The sequence below is a fragment of the Eretmochelys imbricata genome, chromosome 17 (genome assembly GCF_965152235.1).
Source record: "Eretmochelys imbricata isolate rEreImb1 chromosome 17, rEreImb1.hap1, whole genome shotgun sequence".
Lineage (NCBI taxonomy): Eukaryota > Metazoa > Chordata > Testudines > Cheloniidae > Eretmochelys > Eretmochelys imbricata.
Genome location: NC_135588.1, coordinates 5,004,663 through 5,021,797, shown reverse-complemented (window position 1 = coordinate 5,021,797; position 17,135 = coordinate 5,004,663). Strand labels below are relative to the sequence as shown.

The window sequence follows — 17,135 nt, the reverse complement described above, 5'->3', positions numbered from 1 at the left end:
ATCACTAGAGCTGTTCAAAGAAAAGGTCTCCACAATTTAATGTGGGCAAAATGTGTTTTTTCCTTAGCCTCATTCTCAGAAATGACTGAAATTTTCTAGTAAAATTCAGCCTGAGGCAAGTGGAAAACTTCAGCCAAATTGTTAAAGTTATAATAAGCAACAGAAAACAGGTTTTTATAGTGACAAGTATTGTGCAGCCTTAATAGGTGTTGCTACCTGTTGCACCTATAATATATATGTGCTTACTTGTTTGCAGGATTGGGGCCTAAACTAGTTTACTACTTGTTGTACTTATACCCATACATAGTTGGGTCTGTGTGTGCCTGAAACCGTTTTGGGAAGTTGGGAGGAGGGGAGAGTGTTTTGTTTTCTGAGAGGAATTTCTCTTGTACATTGTCTGATATCCATTGCTGAAATAGAAGAAATATCCAGTGTGAATGATGTTTCTTACGAAATCTCATTGAAGTGCAGCATTCAGACCACTGTGGCATTGGCTCTGCATGAATGTTGGAACATGAAGCTCTGAGTCTTGCCTTTCCCCAATCCTCCTGTTTGGTCAATTCTTTAAGGCAGCTCTGGGTGCTGTTTAAATTGTGCATGGAGTAAAAATGTTCTTATAGTTTACTGATTTGAATACAGCAACAGCTATATCTTAGTCAGGATCAACCCTGTATGTGCCATTGTCAAAAGGTATAAAAATGCTATTTTTAAACAATGGTATGTTATGACACATTGTCAAAACCCAGGAAATTCAAGATAAGACTAACACTTAATCTTTGGCTTACACTGTTGTGAGGTAGAAGGCTTTGCTGATTTTTGTTGTAATCTGAGTGCTGCTTAACATAACTCTTTAATGAATCTTGGTTAGTTAGTTTTCAATATACAGATTAGAAAACACAACTTCATTTTGCTTCAGCCCCCAAAATAAAAGGGTTTTGGAATTCTGCTCTCTAGTATTTCAGATAACTAGATATTTAATATTAAAAGTCCTCATTAAATTTTGATGTGAGAGGAAAAAGGGTTGTAATACTCTCAAGCTTAAAAATCTACCAGTCACTTTTATTGCCCTCCGTATACAACATTTTATATGAAAAATCAATTCTACAGTATGTAGAAGCACTTGCCAAACTATTTCTGTTTACACTCGTTTGAACTACTGAAATGCAAGAAGAAGAATAGGAATTTTAACTTCCAAGTATTCTATCGTGAGATACAGCCTACCACCCAGATGCTACAGTCATATGCACATTTTCTAGATGGGTGTTGATTTCTACCTCCATTCAGGCTATGGTAGCTGTTTTTAGTCAGGACACGGTTTAAGTCCATTTCATGTGTTACTGTTCTGACTGAGGCTGTAGGAAATTGTGTGTTGAGATTCTGAATTTATTTTCTACAATAACAGATGATTTTAATAATTGTACCTCCTAACTTCTTTTTAAGGATGGAAATGGAGTTGTGCGTGGTTACTACTTGTCTGTGTTTCTAGAGCTCTCAGCTGGATTGCCAGAAACATCCAAGTAAGGAAATGTCTATTTACACTTCTTTTATGTCTCTCACCCAAGGAGTTTAAAGAGCTTTATAAAAGTGTATTCAGCCTCATGTCTCTGCTAGGACCTGATCCAAAGCTTACTGAAGCAGATGAAGATTCCTGTTGACTTCACCAGGCTTTGGATCAGGCCCCTCGTCCCATTTTACAAGTAGATAAGATGAGGCGCAAAGGTTAAGTAGGCCTGCAGAAGGACAAACAAGTCAGCAACAGACCTGTCAGCAGAACCCAGATCTCAACTTCCAGTCCTTTGCTTGGTCAGCTAGACCACTCTGACTCTAAGGAAAAGAGTTCAGCTGAGAGAGATGCTATAAAATGACCATTGTACAGTCCTTTAGCGCTCTGATAAATCAAAATCATGTTATAACTGCCAATATTCTAATCTTGCCCTTAAAATTCCACAGTTGCTCCAAAAAATAACATTTTTTACGTGCCTGGCTCCAAAATATGTCTAAATGTCTCAAGACTCTTTAGTTTAATAGGACACTTTCTGCAGCTTTTAACTTCTTCTCAGAACATTTTCTGGTTCTGTTTAAAACTCAGAATGCAACTGCGGACTGGAGGTGTAGAGGCTGTTTTAGCTGCTGGACGAGCAGGAACTTGTGGGACTGAATCTCTGCTTAAAATTCCTTTTCCTATGAACGACTGACTTGCCAGGCTTAGAAAGCACAATTTGATAGCTGAGTGACATGCTCTGATTGAGGAGAGGAAAGAACTGAAACTAAGAAATGTGCTGAGCCTGCTATGGAGGGATATGTTAATAGTGATGTTGAAGGGACCGACAACTGCGTGGGGAGCCTTTCAGGTGAGGAAGAGGCGTTCAGGCATAATTTTGGATTTGAGGTCCGCAAGAGTTCTAAGGAGAGGATTCTAAGCCTATTTGGAGAGAGGCCTAGCATTCATGCTAGCACCAGGAGACTGAAACAAGAGATACTGGCCGATGTTAGCGGACTTTAATAAGCAAAACATAATTCAAGCTTTTAAAAACCTTGTCTTCCACACATCCAGAACAATAAGATGCATTGTGGGGTGGGGCTTGCCTCTTCACATTAAGACCACTTGATAACACGTAGTACTAGAGACACTCCACCATCTGCAGTGCTCTTGCCATTTCACAATTAGCGTTGCATGGGATGGCGGAGAACCTGCATGTCTTTTTGTATATATGTATTTCATTGGCACCATATCATTTGAATGTGCCTTCCCCTTTCAACACTGTTGCAGAAGCAGTCTGAGGTTATGGCTACACTACAAGCATTACAATGACACCGCTGCTCTGTAGTCACTTACTACAGTGACAGAAGGGGTTTTTCCATCACTGCAGTTAATCTACCCCCTCAAGAGGCACTAGCTATGTTCACTGAAGTATTCTTCTGTCACCTAACGGTGTCTGTACTAGGACTTAGGTTGGTTTAACTGAATTTGTACAACCCTGAGTGACATAACTAGGTCGACCCAAGGTTGAGGGGCAGATCAGGCCTAAGTGGTGTGTTTTACTATTGTGTTGTCATGGCACCTGTGCTGCTAGGCTGAGAAGGCTGCGTCTTACTTTCTATGGGTGCCCTTAATACAATATCCACCTTACTAAAGAGCGTTTTCTAAGAATTGTGAAAGTAATGATGGTAATTTTCTAATGCTCAGGTGCAACTGCTTTCTGCCATTTTCACATACTTGCAAAGGATAGGAAGAACTGGATAGAAATGTATTTTGTGCACATATAGTCCCAAAATCGCTTTCAACCATTATAAAGTGTATTCAACAGACCCCAAAATAATCTTAAATGAAAGTTTAAAGGACACAGTGAATTTGAAAATCATATTTCAAACTTGAAGCTACATATAATTGAAAGAAGTTAAGGAGAGAAAATATATATTTTCCTCTTTTCAGTTTGATTATGCATTTGACAGTACTTTCTGTAGTCGGTTTGACTGTTTCCTCTGCGCACATGCGGATAGGAGAATTCTCTTCTGTTCCTGTCTGAAAGACAGGAAAATGATTGTAAAACCTTAAAAATCGACACAGGGATTTAAGAGCTGGCAGGGAATCCTGGAGCTACTTTTTTTTTTAATTGATTAGATTTCAAATTGTCCCTTTTTAATTCACTTGTTCAATTCTATTTGAGAAGTCCGTCTTCATCTTACAGCCCAGCTACTGTCAATCATATTGCACTTATTTCTCATGTAGAATAGACTGGCAAATGCACAGAGCTTTGACTTCAGATTTTATCAGCCCTGACACAGTTAGCCCTTGGCACCAGCAGCCTAGAGTGATAGCTGTGAAGCTGTAATGCAGAAGCATTAGGGCCTAGCATTGAGAGAAATCCTGATCTGTGTCATTAAACTGTTTTAGTTTATAAATACACAGTAGTCCTTCAGCCTGTCCTAAAATGTAGTATTTTTTGCCTGTAAGCTCAGCCTTATACCTTTACCTCTTAAAATTTGTATATTACCCAAAAACCATCAACATGCTGTTCACTTTCCACTCTAGATTCTTTTCTTGCTGAATCACCTTCTTAATTGGAAATCCTATTTCTTTTTAAAATGTGATGCTCGTAGTAACTTAACTTGACCTGAAACAAACATACCATATGCATTTTTCTTACACTGAAATCTGGTGATGTTTGTTACTGTTCCAACTAATTTCATTTTGTCCATGTTTAGATATGAGTACCGTGTGGAGATGGTTCACCAGTCCACCAATGATCCTGCTAAAAATATAATTAGAGAGTTTGCCTCTGACTTTGAAGTTGGAGAATGCTGGGGTTATAACAGATTCTTTCGATTGGACTTGCTTGCCAATGAAGGGTATTTGAACAGACAAAATGACACTGTAATTCTTAGGTAAGAGAGATAATTGGTTGCATATACAAACCTGTTTTCTGTGGCTTTTTTAATAAAAGTACTACAGTTATTACCAAAGTAGGAAATAATTAAAATAATTAGATTAATTTAAAAAATATTATGGAATGCTTTGTCATAAAAGGAAAGGATTTTTAGTTCTCATGAGCTTTAAAGGAGAGTGTGTGTTTAGGAGAGGAAGTGGGAAAGATTTAAGTGCATAAATTCCTTTGAGATGAAGCAGTCATCTGCAAAAACTACACTTGACGCTAATATGCCTGTACTGGGCATGCATAGATAGAGAATTCAAAATTATTTCAGGAAAATTCTGCATGTGTTTTCAAAGGGGATTAATAATGCATTCCATCCCCCTTTGGGTATTGTCATTGAGATTAGTGGAACTTTGAGAGAGGAGGGTGTGGAAGGGTGTTTATAATGGAATTGAAGTTAACTTTGTTAGTGGAAATTGCAGCATTATGGCTAAATATAGATATCCTACACTTCTACTTCAAGTTGGGTTTTTAAAATATCACTTGTGGTTTGTCCATTCTGGTATTTCAGAATTCTGTATTAAAGTATATCTGGAAAAGTGTACAGGAATTAATTTCCCATCAGGCTTAAGCTTAATTTTGTCACCTGGTTTTAAGCATTGCATTATTTTAGGTGGGATGTCTCAAGCATTTACAAAATTTCATTTTTGTGGCATTCTCAAGGTTCCAGGTGCGTTCACCTACCTTCTTCCAAAAGTGTCGGGACCAACACTGGTACATTACTCAGTTGGAAGCTGCTCAGACAAGCTACATCCAACAAATAAACAACCTTAAAGAGGTAAGTGTGAGGTTGGATGTGTATTTTAATGCCAAATTCAAACGTGGATTTAAATCTTTGATTATAGTGGCCACTGACCAGTAAGCTTGTTTCACTGTCAGGTTTATTTGGATATCGGTTGCTATTTTTAGAGCACTGATGGCGCTGGATTTTGTTTCCAGTTAGTTTCAATGTCTTTCATGTTAATCTGTTTAAATGTGTGAAATGCTGTTGCTTCTTGTAATTTGTTTTTAACAAATTTTCTTTGGCATATACTTATGTGTCTATTTTTTAAAATGTATTTAAGAGACTTGCAATTGAGCTTTCCCGTACCCAAAAATCACGAGGCATGTCACCTCCAGACACTCATCTTAGCCCCCAGAATGATGATGGTCCAGAAACAAGACCAAAGAAATCTGGACCGAGTCCTGAGGTACTACTTGAGAGTGTCACCACTCCAGCATTAGCAAGAGATGCCAAGGATGATGAAGAGGAGAAAATCCAGCATGAAGATTTCAATGTAGGAATTCTGTTCTGTTCCATTTTCAGTTTTTATTTCTATCCATTGTACTGTTACAGGAAAATTATAGAAGCATGTGTGTTGTGTTAGATGAACTAGTCTCCACAAGTTCAGAACTAGTGGATAATGAGGTGTAAGGATAGAGACTTTTAGGGACCAGCAAAAAATTGTTTAAGGAGAGAGAGATTCCAAAGGCATGACCATCTGGTAAGCAAATCAGAGAATCTAGCTACCTAAAATGGTACTGTCAGGCAGGCATTTTATCTACTTGTATTGCACTTTCAGACCCTCCCCAGCTCCTGGGTGATATTACTGACATCTGGTTTTGCTTTCTCAGTTTAGAATGTACTGTAGATAAAAATATAAAAAACCCAAATGCTTTAGATAAAATTTCTGCAGCACAGAAGTTCTCATGTTTTGTTGCTCCAGTATGAGCTCTCGGATGGTGATCTGGATGTAGACTTTGCTGGAGAAGATGAGGTAAACCACCTAGATGGCAGCAGCTCCTCTGCTAGTTCAACAGCTACTAGTAACACTGAAGAGAATGATATTGATGAAGAGACTATGTGAGTGACTGCAAAAACTTACCCAAAATTGTTGTCCTCTTGGCCTAATGTCAGTTCCCATCAGAATAGAATTAACTTACTTTGTATATCACAGTGTCTTTGATTGATGTGTGACAGATTAGAGGCCAAAAGCTGACCCGGAAATTACACATGTAGTAATGTGGTAGAAATGCAAGATGCCAGGTCTGCAAGCAATTTTTTACTGGTTTATTTATTGATTTATTTCCAGTATGTTGGCTTATTCAGTTTAACATGTTGTCCTTGACCAGCAATGCCATGTAAGGCTCTTTTCAAGAGATTAGTTAGCTCTGATCCTACAATAATTTACCACTGTGATACCCTACACAAATACAAGTGCTGTTTAGAAGTGGAACACTTGGACTTTAAACTATTTAAATACTGAAGAGTTGAAGGACACTGTTAGATCTGCATATTTAACATACTATTAAAGATACATATTCTTGTAATGAATATGGAAGACTTGCAGAATCAGGTTCTAAAATTCCACCTCTTAGAAGTCTTCAAATCTGACATGTTTCCGGTTTCAGAGTCAAGTGATGATGCATTTTGACTTGTTAATTCATGCAGTTTGGAAGCTACAAAATTGTAGTGGGATGTTTTGTTTTTCTATTGAGTTGGCAAACATTGCAATGCCTAATTGGAGCTGATGGTCTGATTTTTCTTCGCACCAAGGTCTGGAGAAAATGATGTGGAATATAATAGTAATATGGAGCTAGAAGAAGGAGATCTTCAGGATGATGCTGCTGCTGCTGCTGGTGGAGCATCAGGTACAGAAAGAAACATTCACAATCTAACTAACAGTAATTTGTCAGGTTTCCTCCCCTGTTCTTTTCAGTGCCACATCAGAGGCAATATTGAGCCGCATATTCTAGAGGCTTTTCTATTTTTGAAAATGCTGCGTCATATGCTGTACACTAATTATTGCAGTAGAGTGCCAGCTTCCAACTGGTTAGAGAAAAAGTGGAGGGGCCTTCTACTGAACATCCTTAAGAAAAAATGTCAGTTTGAAGTTTCTCTGGGAGCCTGGATTTTAAGATGTTTCCATTCAAGTCAAAAGTAGACCAGCAAATGTCTTTGCTTCTACTCTACTGCTGTCACCATGGTTTCTGACCGCTTGACACATTCCTTTAGATTTTGCTACACTGTTGTTAGCTACGTTTTAATTAAGTGAGGGGCGTGAAATGTATGAATCTTTAAATGTGGAGCTGGAATTAAATTAAAATAATTAAATGGTACTCCGTAAGATCACTTGCAGCATAAAGGTGACTGCAATTCAAAATCTAACAACACGTTTTTTCCAGGATTTCTAAAATGACTGAATCTACATTTAAATGCACTCACGATGCCAGTGCCCACAGATCACACCCCGCAATACGGCAGCATAGGTCTGTTGGCAGTCTTTAAGGAATGCTGATCTTCATATCCTTGCTCTCTCTTTTTTCCCTTTCAGTATAAACCTGTTGTGCCTTAGATCCAGTCTCTGTCATAACACAGGCAAATTATGCCTCTCTTCAAAACATTTCTTGTCAGGCATTTGAGGAGCCTGACTAATTTATTTAAGTATGGCATTAATCGGTTAAGAACAGGAGTGGAAATGGGGGTGTAATGTCTTTAGAATACAGTGTTATCTAAGGTTCTCTTCACCTGTCATTTTAGTGGTATTTGTAAATCTTGATGCAAAGAATGTGTGTAACCCATTCACTTTAAAAGGAGCCTCTCACTTTCAATTGCTTATAGTGCTTTTTCACTCTGAGCACCGATAATGCTGTTTTTGGTCACCTGCTTTGGAAGGAAGCCTATTGGGCTGTCTAGTCTAATCTCCCAGATTGGACTCCAGACACAGTGACTGGGTCTCAGATCTCTCATGGGATTGCTAAACACTATGTAATAAGAACATTTCATAGTTCAAAGTAAGGCTCAATTGAAGATCTCCCTAGATCAGATAAAGAAACTCCTCATTTTTGTTAGTGGGGTTTTGTTTTGTTTTTAAATCTGTAGGAACAGTTAATGTTCTTTGTATTTGATGAAGTCAAATTCTGTTGATTTTTCCATTTTTCGGGCTGTTAGTTTATCAGTGTACTTTGTTTTTCTTCAGTGCTTTTAGAATCCGTACTTCCTTGTAACAAGATTGCTTTTCCTGAGATTTTTTGGAGTGCTTTTTCCATCCTTGAACTGTATCAAGGATTTTCAGCTGCTCTGTTGTGAAATACAGAACCCTAGTACATGCAGACATAATGGTGTATATTTACTTTTCCCATGATGCTCTCTCTTTCAGGTAGTAGCCATGGCTATGCCAATACAAGTGGCAGATCTTCAAGGCGGGGAGGAAGTACTTTAGGCTCAGCAGCCAGCAGCAGTTTACTAGACATAGATCCCTTAATTTTAATCCATTTATTGGACCTAAAAGACAGGAATGGGATGGAAAATCTGTGGGGTCTACAGCCACGCCCTCCTGCCTCACTTCTGCAGAACAGAGGTAAATGGTGCATTTAAATGCAATTCTTCCATATGTTCCCTTGACAAGAAGTTAGATGCACATCAAATCTAAGTAATTTGTTAGAGATTTATGTAAGAACATAAGAACGACCATCCTGGCTCAGAAAAATGGTCCATCTAGCCCAGTATCGTGTCTTCTGACATTGGCCAGTGCCAGCTGCTTCAGAGGGAATGAACAGGTAATCATCCCCTGTTGCCCATTCCCAAGTTCTAGCAAACTGAGGCTTGAGACACTTCAGACTATCATTTTGCATCCCTGCCCATCCTGGCTAATAGCCATTGATGGACCTATCCTCCATGAATTTATCTAGTTCTTTTTTGAACAGTGTTATAATCTTGGCCTTCACAACATCCTGTGGCAAAGAGTTCCACACACTGACTGTGTTGTGTGAAGAAATACTTCTTTTTGTTTGTTTTAAATCTGCTGCCTATTAATTTCATTTGGTGACCCTTAGCTCTTGTGTTATGAGAAGGAGTAAATAGCACTTCCTTATTTACGTTCTCCACATTGGTCATGATTTTGTAGACCTCTATCATATTCCCCCTTAGTAGTTTCTTTTCCAAGCTAAAAAAAAGCTTATTAATCTGTACCTTTTCCAATTCCAATATATCTTCTTTGAGATGGGGCAACCAGATCTGCATGCAGTATTCAAGATGTGAGCGTACCATGGATTTATACAGAGGCAACGTGATATTTTCTGTCTTCTTATCTATCCCTTTCCTAATGATTCTCAACATTGTTAGCTTTTTTGACAGGCACTGCTCATTGTGTGGATGTTTTCACAGAACTATCCACAATGACTCAGAGAGTTTCCATTAGCTTTGTCTGCATTGCCCATCATGAAGAGGGAATGGGGAAAGGCCACTGGATTCTGTCATTAGCTCTTGATGTATTTTCATAATTTCATAGTAGTCACTGTGTGCACCAAACCACAAAGTACTCTTTGGTTTAATAGCTGCTTTCAGACTTAAAACTGCAGATGAGTATTGAGTCAAAAAAATTTATGTGTGGGGGCAGGGACAGTGTTTAAAGATAACTCGGGGGGGGGGGGGGGCGGTGCCTGAAGAGTAGTTCCAACTCCATGCACATCTTGTGTAGCTATCTTGGTATCTATGAAGAGAGTAATACCTTATCCTTATTTAGTACTCTGCTGTAGTAAATAAGTGCCAGATAAATAATGGATTTCCATCTGGAAAGGATTATGGTGCTATAGACATAAACAGAACAAAATACGATATACACAGAGTACGGAATGGCTATTTCATCTTCTAAACTTTTAGCTGTTGGCTGAAAGTGGAGCGATTGGAAGGATTACATAAGTTAGTGGGGAAGCTATTTCAGACATTTGAGGAGGCATGGAAGAAAGCACTTGAGAAAGCAGGCACAGGACACAAGTGGCAAGATCAGGTGGATTGTAAAGCAAGGAAGGAAGTGTAAGAGAAGTTGAGGGCAGTGATCATGATGGAAGGCTTGAAAAGTGAGAAGGCACTTGAAAAATAGTAGAGGCTGATGCAGAAACTCATGGAGGAAGAAACATGTACAGAATGTCAGAAAGGAAGAAAATAGTGGTCAGTTTTTGTGCTGATACTTATTTAATAACTTGGTTAGTATTTTGCATAAAATGTATTTGAGTTATAGTGTTAGGCTGATGTGCCCTAACCTTAATTTTGTGTGAACCAAAGGAAAGATAGATAGCAAGCTGTAAATGTAATTCTGTCACAGCTAATTATTGTTGAAGGTCAGATGTTCCTCTCCTTTTTTAGTGAAGAATCAGTAAATGAATCAAACCTCATAAATAGATTTAGCAGAGTTAACATTTGTTTGGGGCTAATTGGCCCACAGCTAGAATATCTTATTTCAGGTCACTTTGAAACGACCATTTGTTGGCTTAATAGAGCAGAAGAGAAATATATAGTCCATCTGGTACAGATATATGCTCTTTCTCTTAACATGATGATGGCATTTGCACTGTTCAATCTAAAGATAGGAAGTGAATGGTCTGAGTTTTGATAACTTTCAGATTTAGTCTTGTAGTAAAATTCATGCAGTGGCAAGCAGGGTTGTTCAGTCAGTTGTTCTTGTGGCAGAAAGTCTCTCTTCTTAGATTAACAAGATTTTCATAATGATGCAGAGCTTGATCTAGCTTCCAGACTGCAAAGGATATAAAGACAGTGTAGGGGTAAATAAGTCCTATGCAGTGTAGTCAGCTTTTAAAAAAACAAAACAAAACCCACTACCCTGAAGATTGGACCAAAGAAGCAGTTTGAAGTGGAGCATGAGCTACAGGTAATGCAAGGTTGCGTACTGTCAAGACTCTGCAGGTGCTGTCTAGACTCTGCCTTGACTGAACTAGAGAGACCAGGTGAAGTTACTGAAGAGATAGGATGAACTTTCACTGTTGGCAGTATGACCCAGACTGAGGCCTCCACGATAGTGTTGTGGTGGGTAGGGTCTCTGCTTCCTTCAGCCACTTACTGCACTTGGTGTGGTCTTTCTGTTTTGCTGAGATCCTTAAATACCTGACTGTGTTCCTGTAGCTTGTTCAATCACCATGTTGGAACAAGGCTTCTTTTATTTCCAGGGCTTCCTTAGTTTTGCCTCTGAGGGACTCAGAAGCCATTGGAGTTATAACTCTGAGCCAGTTGAATTTGCAGTGAGATACTTAGAATTCTGAAAGTGTAACATATAGAAGATTTCCAAGTTGATCTAATTCTGGCTAATTAACATAGACTCACGTAGATAGTATCTCTTAGAGCTGACCTGGGGCAGCAAGGGACCTAAGGGACTTCCTTTACTTCAGATTTCTCCTCTGAATTGTCAGTTAATGTGAAATGATTATAAAATTTATTCTTATATCCAAGAAAATGCACTTGCCAACAAACTGATGAGCAGGTGAACTCAAACTTGTCCAGAGATATGGAAAGGCTCTCCGTCGCCATGACTGGCGCACTAAGGGAAAGCAAAGCACCCAGCACGAAAGAACCTCTGCCCACTGTTCCCATTGAGAGAGCTGCTGAGAGCAGATGACCTATGTCACTAGAGCCCAGAGGAAGGGGATGGAGTTTGATTATGTTAGATGAAATAGGATCATTCTGTGTTGGGCACCCATTTCTTTTTCATACATTAGAGTAACTACAGAGGGCACTGTGTACACAACTGGTCTGAAACTTCTTTGAGCGTGTCTGCACTATACAAATTGGTGCTATCAGTCTTTTATGGAGTGGGTGAGGGTCCTGATTCATGTTGTCTTTTTTTGCTGGTGTGAACAGGAAAAAAGGTGCTATTCCCATTTTTTTAGGCAGTCTTGATTAACACTAAAATTGTTCCCTAACACTGTCCTGTTTTCCATCTGCACTGGCAATAAAAAGGTAACATGGATTTCTCCCTGCCCTCAAGGGAAACAGTACTATCACTGATTCTTTGCTCTTATCACATAGGCAGCCTTGTGTCCCTTGCTATGTTAAAGGGATTGTCAGGTCAAATTTGGGACAAATCTAATAAAAATGAAGCATTTAAAAATCTGAAACCAATAGAAATGTTCCAAGATTTTTAAAAGATATTTATGGAAACCATTTAACAAACATCTTCTTGTAGTATTTGCAACCCAGTCCTTGCAGCAGTTTGCTAGTGCCTGGGAGCTTGGATGTGAAACTGACATATCCTCTACAAATCCTTCCAGTCTTAATAATGAAAGAGTTTAAAGAAAAAGAAACTACTGATGGAGGTTACAAACATTTTTAACCTTCGTATTCGTTTAACCTTTCTCTTGTAAAGCATCATCCTACTCTCTAAAAGACCGAGACCAGCGGAGGCACCAGGCAATGTGGCGTGTGCCACCTGACTTAAAGATGCTGAAGCGACTCAAAACTCAAATGGCTGAAGTTCGAAGCAAAATGTCTGATGTAAAAAACCAGCTGTCAGAAGTAAGAAGCAGCAATGCTGGCTCTTGTGAGGGGCAACCCAGCTTCCTCCCTGGTGATCAGGGGCCTTTGGCTGCCTGTGGAACAGAAAGCTGCAGCAAGTTACAAGAAATAGGAATGGAGTTGCTGACAAAATCATCAATTACAAGCTGTTACATAAAGAGTTGTAAGTGTGGGATGCGGGAGGGGAAGGGTTAAAGCTGTCACTGTATCTAGGTGTCTGGGAATAGATATATTCAGCCTTTTTATAGTTTAAACTTTATAGCTGAATTTGTTTATAGTAAATATCTTTTGAGAGGCAGAAACATGAAACTCATAGGGATCTGGGGCAAAAATTGGGGATTGGTCCTGCTTTGAGCAGGGGGTTGGACTAGATGATCTCCTGAGGTCCCTTCCAACCCTGATATTGTATGATTCTATGTTTGATAGAAATTAAATGGCTTCTCTAGAAACTGGTTCTAACATTTTCAGCAAGGGCATTGTAGTTATTAATAATATTCCAGAATGTGATGAGAATCTTTGAAGCCCACTGCAGATGTTATTTACCTAATTTCACGTTGACCTTATGGACAGGTAGCATGAAGTTTAATCTTCTGTAAAGACAATTTTTGGTGGCAAAGGTTACCTGCAGACTATATGCGGATCACCTCTACACTTTGTCAATTTTGTTACTAAAATGTGACTGACCTTGCAAAAATCCAAGAAATCTCATAGAGCTCCAGAGAGTGAGTAATTTGTTCTCATAGCATGAGAATCTTTTTCTTCGCATGTCGGTGTGAATCCCACAGTAGGTGCTTGTGTGTGAGATCAGAGTCTTTTGAATAGCAGCGTCACACACGTGTCCCCTGTGCCTCTTTATGCTCCCATACGAAAGTCCTAAAGGCCAGGGCAGCCGCATCTCTCCCTCAGTCCCCTCTTATTGCTCATGGCAGCAAGATGGAACCTAACAAGTGTCTGACCCGGTAGTTCTTAGCTCCGGCTAAATTTCTCAAAATTCTTCACAAATCTTCAGAACTCTTCTGATCTACTGTTATACAACCTCTGTGAACACCTTTGACCCATCTAGATTGAATACTGATTGCCAGACACTTCTGTATGCTCCCTTAGTGTACAGGGATTCTCAACATGGTGGATTTGAAACTTGTGGGCTTCAAGCTTGCACATTCTGTGATGGACTAATTACTTCGAAAGATGGACATAGCAGGTGCCTCTTCTGTTTAGGAGAGTCATATATACTAAGTAGATGTTCGGTGTGCATATCTTTGATCACAAGAATGTGTAAGTCACATGGCCTGGGGTTGAAGCTTCATCTCCTGGAGCAATCTATGAAGGCCTTTTCAGATCCTGAGGAGATGGCACCAGAGTCCTGACAGTGGACAAAACAGACTTCATCAAGCAGCTGTCTAGCAGACAAACAACTCCAAAGACCAGTGCGGAGAAGATGGCAGTGCAAGAAAAGACCTGGCATCAGCACCAGTGCCCCCAGCTCTGAAGCAGACTCCAGCTATGTTGCAGATGTTGGCACTAAAGCACACACTGTGATACTGAAGTCTGGTACTGAAGTCCAGCACCAAGAGGAGCCATTTTAAACCGGAGCAGAGACTCCACACACTGCTCAGAGCCTTCCTACAAGAATAGACCATGTAAAGTTTCTGGAGACAAATCCACAAAGCCTTGCATGGGTCTGAGGGCTGATGTTGAGGAGCAGCCTGTGGCACAAAGGAAAACTCCTCCAGCACCAACTCAAGATTGGGTGTCGCACTGCTCAGCAATTATGCCCATAGCAAATGAGCCTCTAGATGAGCTAGGTCTGTAACCTGTATTGAGGCACCTGCTGGTACTGATACAGACCCTGGTACTGAGAACGCCATCCATATTTCTCTGTACTACCCATAGAGGTGGTCTGTTCCTCCTCTCCATCACCGGTGCATACGTTCCCAACATCCTTAAGCAGAGAACCCTCTCCTCTACAATCTGTGATCAATATCCCAAAGAGGCCTACCTGCGCTCCCTACAGGACCTAACCACTATCGCAAAAGGAACGGCATTGGACTAGCCAATATCAAGCTAGCCAGTGATATCCCCATGACATGCCACCCTGTTGGGCTCACTGGGGTTTGCCGTGTCAGTGTGCTAGGAGCACGCTGGAGAGCAGAAGTGTTCGCTTCCCCATCACCTCTCTGCCAGACCACAGGGAGGGCCATCAAGAACAAGCAGATCTGCAGGCTGAGGAACACCAATGTCCTGCTTTACCACCAAAAGACTTCTCAGCCTTGTTGCCTGCTGAAGTTGTGTCTTCAGCATAACTTCAAGTTTTCCAAAAGCTCCTTCTGAGAATTTCAGACACTCTAGGGAGGGCTGCATTGGAGAAATGTTGTAAATTTGATATTTTTTGACAACTGAGTGTCCATTCAGAATTGCTCTTCCCATAAATGAGGGACAGCTTCACCTGGCTAAAGCCTTATGGCAGACACTGGCCCATGTACTAGGTAGAGAAGCAGTATTAGGTTCCTTAAGCAGGTTTTGAGTTCTTTATGCCCACCCCAATCCAGGTTCCTTGGTTGAAGATCTAATTTATATTGGGATTTTATCTTCGAGCCATGGTCAGATTGTTCAATACATCATTTTACACTTAAGCTGGTTTTCTTGGTAGCTATCATCTCAATATGGAGGGTCAGTGCACTCCAAGCCCTTACTCCTGGACCTCCTTATGCATCCTTTTATAGAGAGAATGTGATTCTAAATTTGTAATGTGGTTGGGGAGTTTCATCTAAATCAATCAATTAACCCGCCAGTTTTCTTCCTGAAATCATTCAGCACCAGATGAGAGAAAGACAGGCACTTTGGGATTTTTCCAGAGCATTACTTTATTACATTGATAAGACTAAAGTTTTCCAGATGCTCTCTCCCCCTTTTCATGAGTAGCTGGCTTGTCAAAAGGCTCTCTGAGTGGATCCCACTCTGCAACTCCACCCATTATCAACTACTAGTCCACCTCTCCCTTCAGTTGTCAAGTTGCGCTCCACCAGGACACAGGCAGTGTCATCAGCCTGCTTCAGAAATGTGCCTGAATCTGAAGTTTGTAAAGTAGTGATGTGGAGCCGACCCACTGACTTTCAATGAAGATTACACCCTTTACATGGCAGCTAGGTCTGGTACTAAGTTTGGGAGAGCAGTACATCAATCCTTTTAACTAATGCAGCTGATGTTTCTTGCTCCCACCATCGAAGGGGAGTACAGCTTGCCAGTCACCTACAGTGGGATCAGCACTGGCACATACTTGTAGAGAACAATTTCTCACTCTGTAGTAACTGTGGTTCTTTGAGATGCTGTAGTTAGGGTGAATCCCATGACCTACCCTCCATCTCTGCTTTTGGATTCCTCAGCTAGCATCTGCTTTAAATTGTGAGGGACCTGAGGGAGGGTTGGGGACTACTCCGCCTTTTACACTCTTACACCAGGAACACAAGGAGACTAGGGCTGCATGTGTGGCCTCAACAGACACTGCTGTTGAAAAGACTCCGATCTCGTGCGCACATACAGTGGGTTCATACTAACAATCCCATCTCAAAAAATTAAGGTAACCATTCCTGATCTGGTCTCAGGATTATTATTAAGTGAGTGGCTTCTTCTCCACATACCTTCACAACAGGAATAATATGTAATGAAAATCTTGAATGAGTTTGAGAGAGGGGGACAATGTGGTGGCTCCAAGAATAAAGGGGAAGAGAATGTCTAGCGCCTTTGCATCAGTTAATTCCACTGCAGGCCAAAATAAAGATGGGATGATGCAGAGAATTGACTGGATGCCTAGGCAGTACATTCACATGCCTTTCGATTAAATATCTTTGCAGTCACAAGTAAGAAAAGTAATTCACCCAAAGCTACTCGTTCTGGAGCAGCAGGAAGCCTGTCTCTTCGAAGAGCAATGGACTGTGGGGACAATAATCTTCGCTCAAAGGGAGACTGCCAGACTTCCTCTGAAGGTAAATCTGAAATGTGGGAGTGCTTTAAATATGCTTTGGAATGCATCAGGGAAGAAGCTTTTTAACAGCATATCCTTGCTCATAAAGTTCCCGTCTTTGATTAAACTTTGTACATAAACCAGATACTATTTCCCCTAAACATGATAAACATTATTGCACCAATAACATTACACCATCTTACTAAGCCTTTGTGTCTAGCGTTCATGCTCGGTGTTCCTGGGACTTCCATTTTCTAACAGTAACCTGCCTATCTTAAATAGTTTTAATACCCTAAATTGGTGTTTGTAATATCTTGTATTTAATTACTACATTTACAAGCAAGTTACTGCTGAAACTTACCAGCCAGGGCTTAAATTCTTTGTTCTGTTTCCTCTAAAGGAAATACAAGAAAATTCTGCTTAAGTCCTTGTGAGACTTACTCCTGCACCATGTGGT

General features: G+C 40.2%; 1 protein-coding gene across 3 annotated transcripts in view; it reads left to right on the top strand.

Moving 5' to 3' along the window:
* TRIM37 (tripartite motif containing 37) overlaps positions 1–17,135 on the top strand; it is a 49,556-nt gene that overhangs the window by 22,508 nt on the left and 9,913 nt on the right. For all 3 annotated transcript variants that reach the window (XM_077836342.1, XM_077836339.1, XM_077836341.1), the window contains exons 13-21: positions 1,441–1,517; positions 4,207–4,386; positions 5,097–5,211; positions 5,498–5,710; positions 6,140–6,276; positions 6,970–7,064; positions 8,573–8,773; positions 12,569–12,880; positions 16,569–16,700. In XM_077836342.1, coding sequence (XP_077692468.1) covers positions 1,441–1,517; positions 4,207–4,386; positions 5,097–5,211; positions 5,498–5,710; positions 6,140–6,276; positions 6,970–7,064; positions 8,573–8,773; positions 12,569–12,880; positions 16,569–16,700 — 1,462 coding nt within the window. The remainder of the gene's footprint in view (positions 1–1,440; positions 1,518–4,206; positions 4,387–5,096; positions 5,212–5,497; positions 5,711–6,139; positions 6,277–6,969; positions 7,065–8,572; positions 8,774–12,568; positions 12,881–16,568; positions 16,701–17,135) is intronic.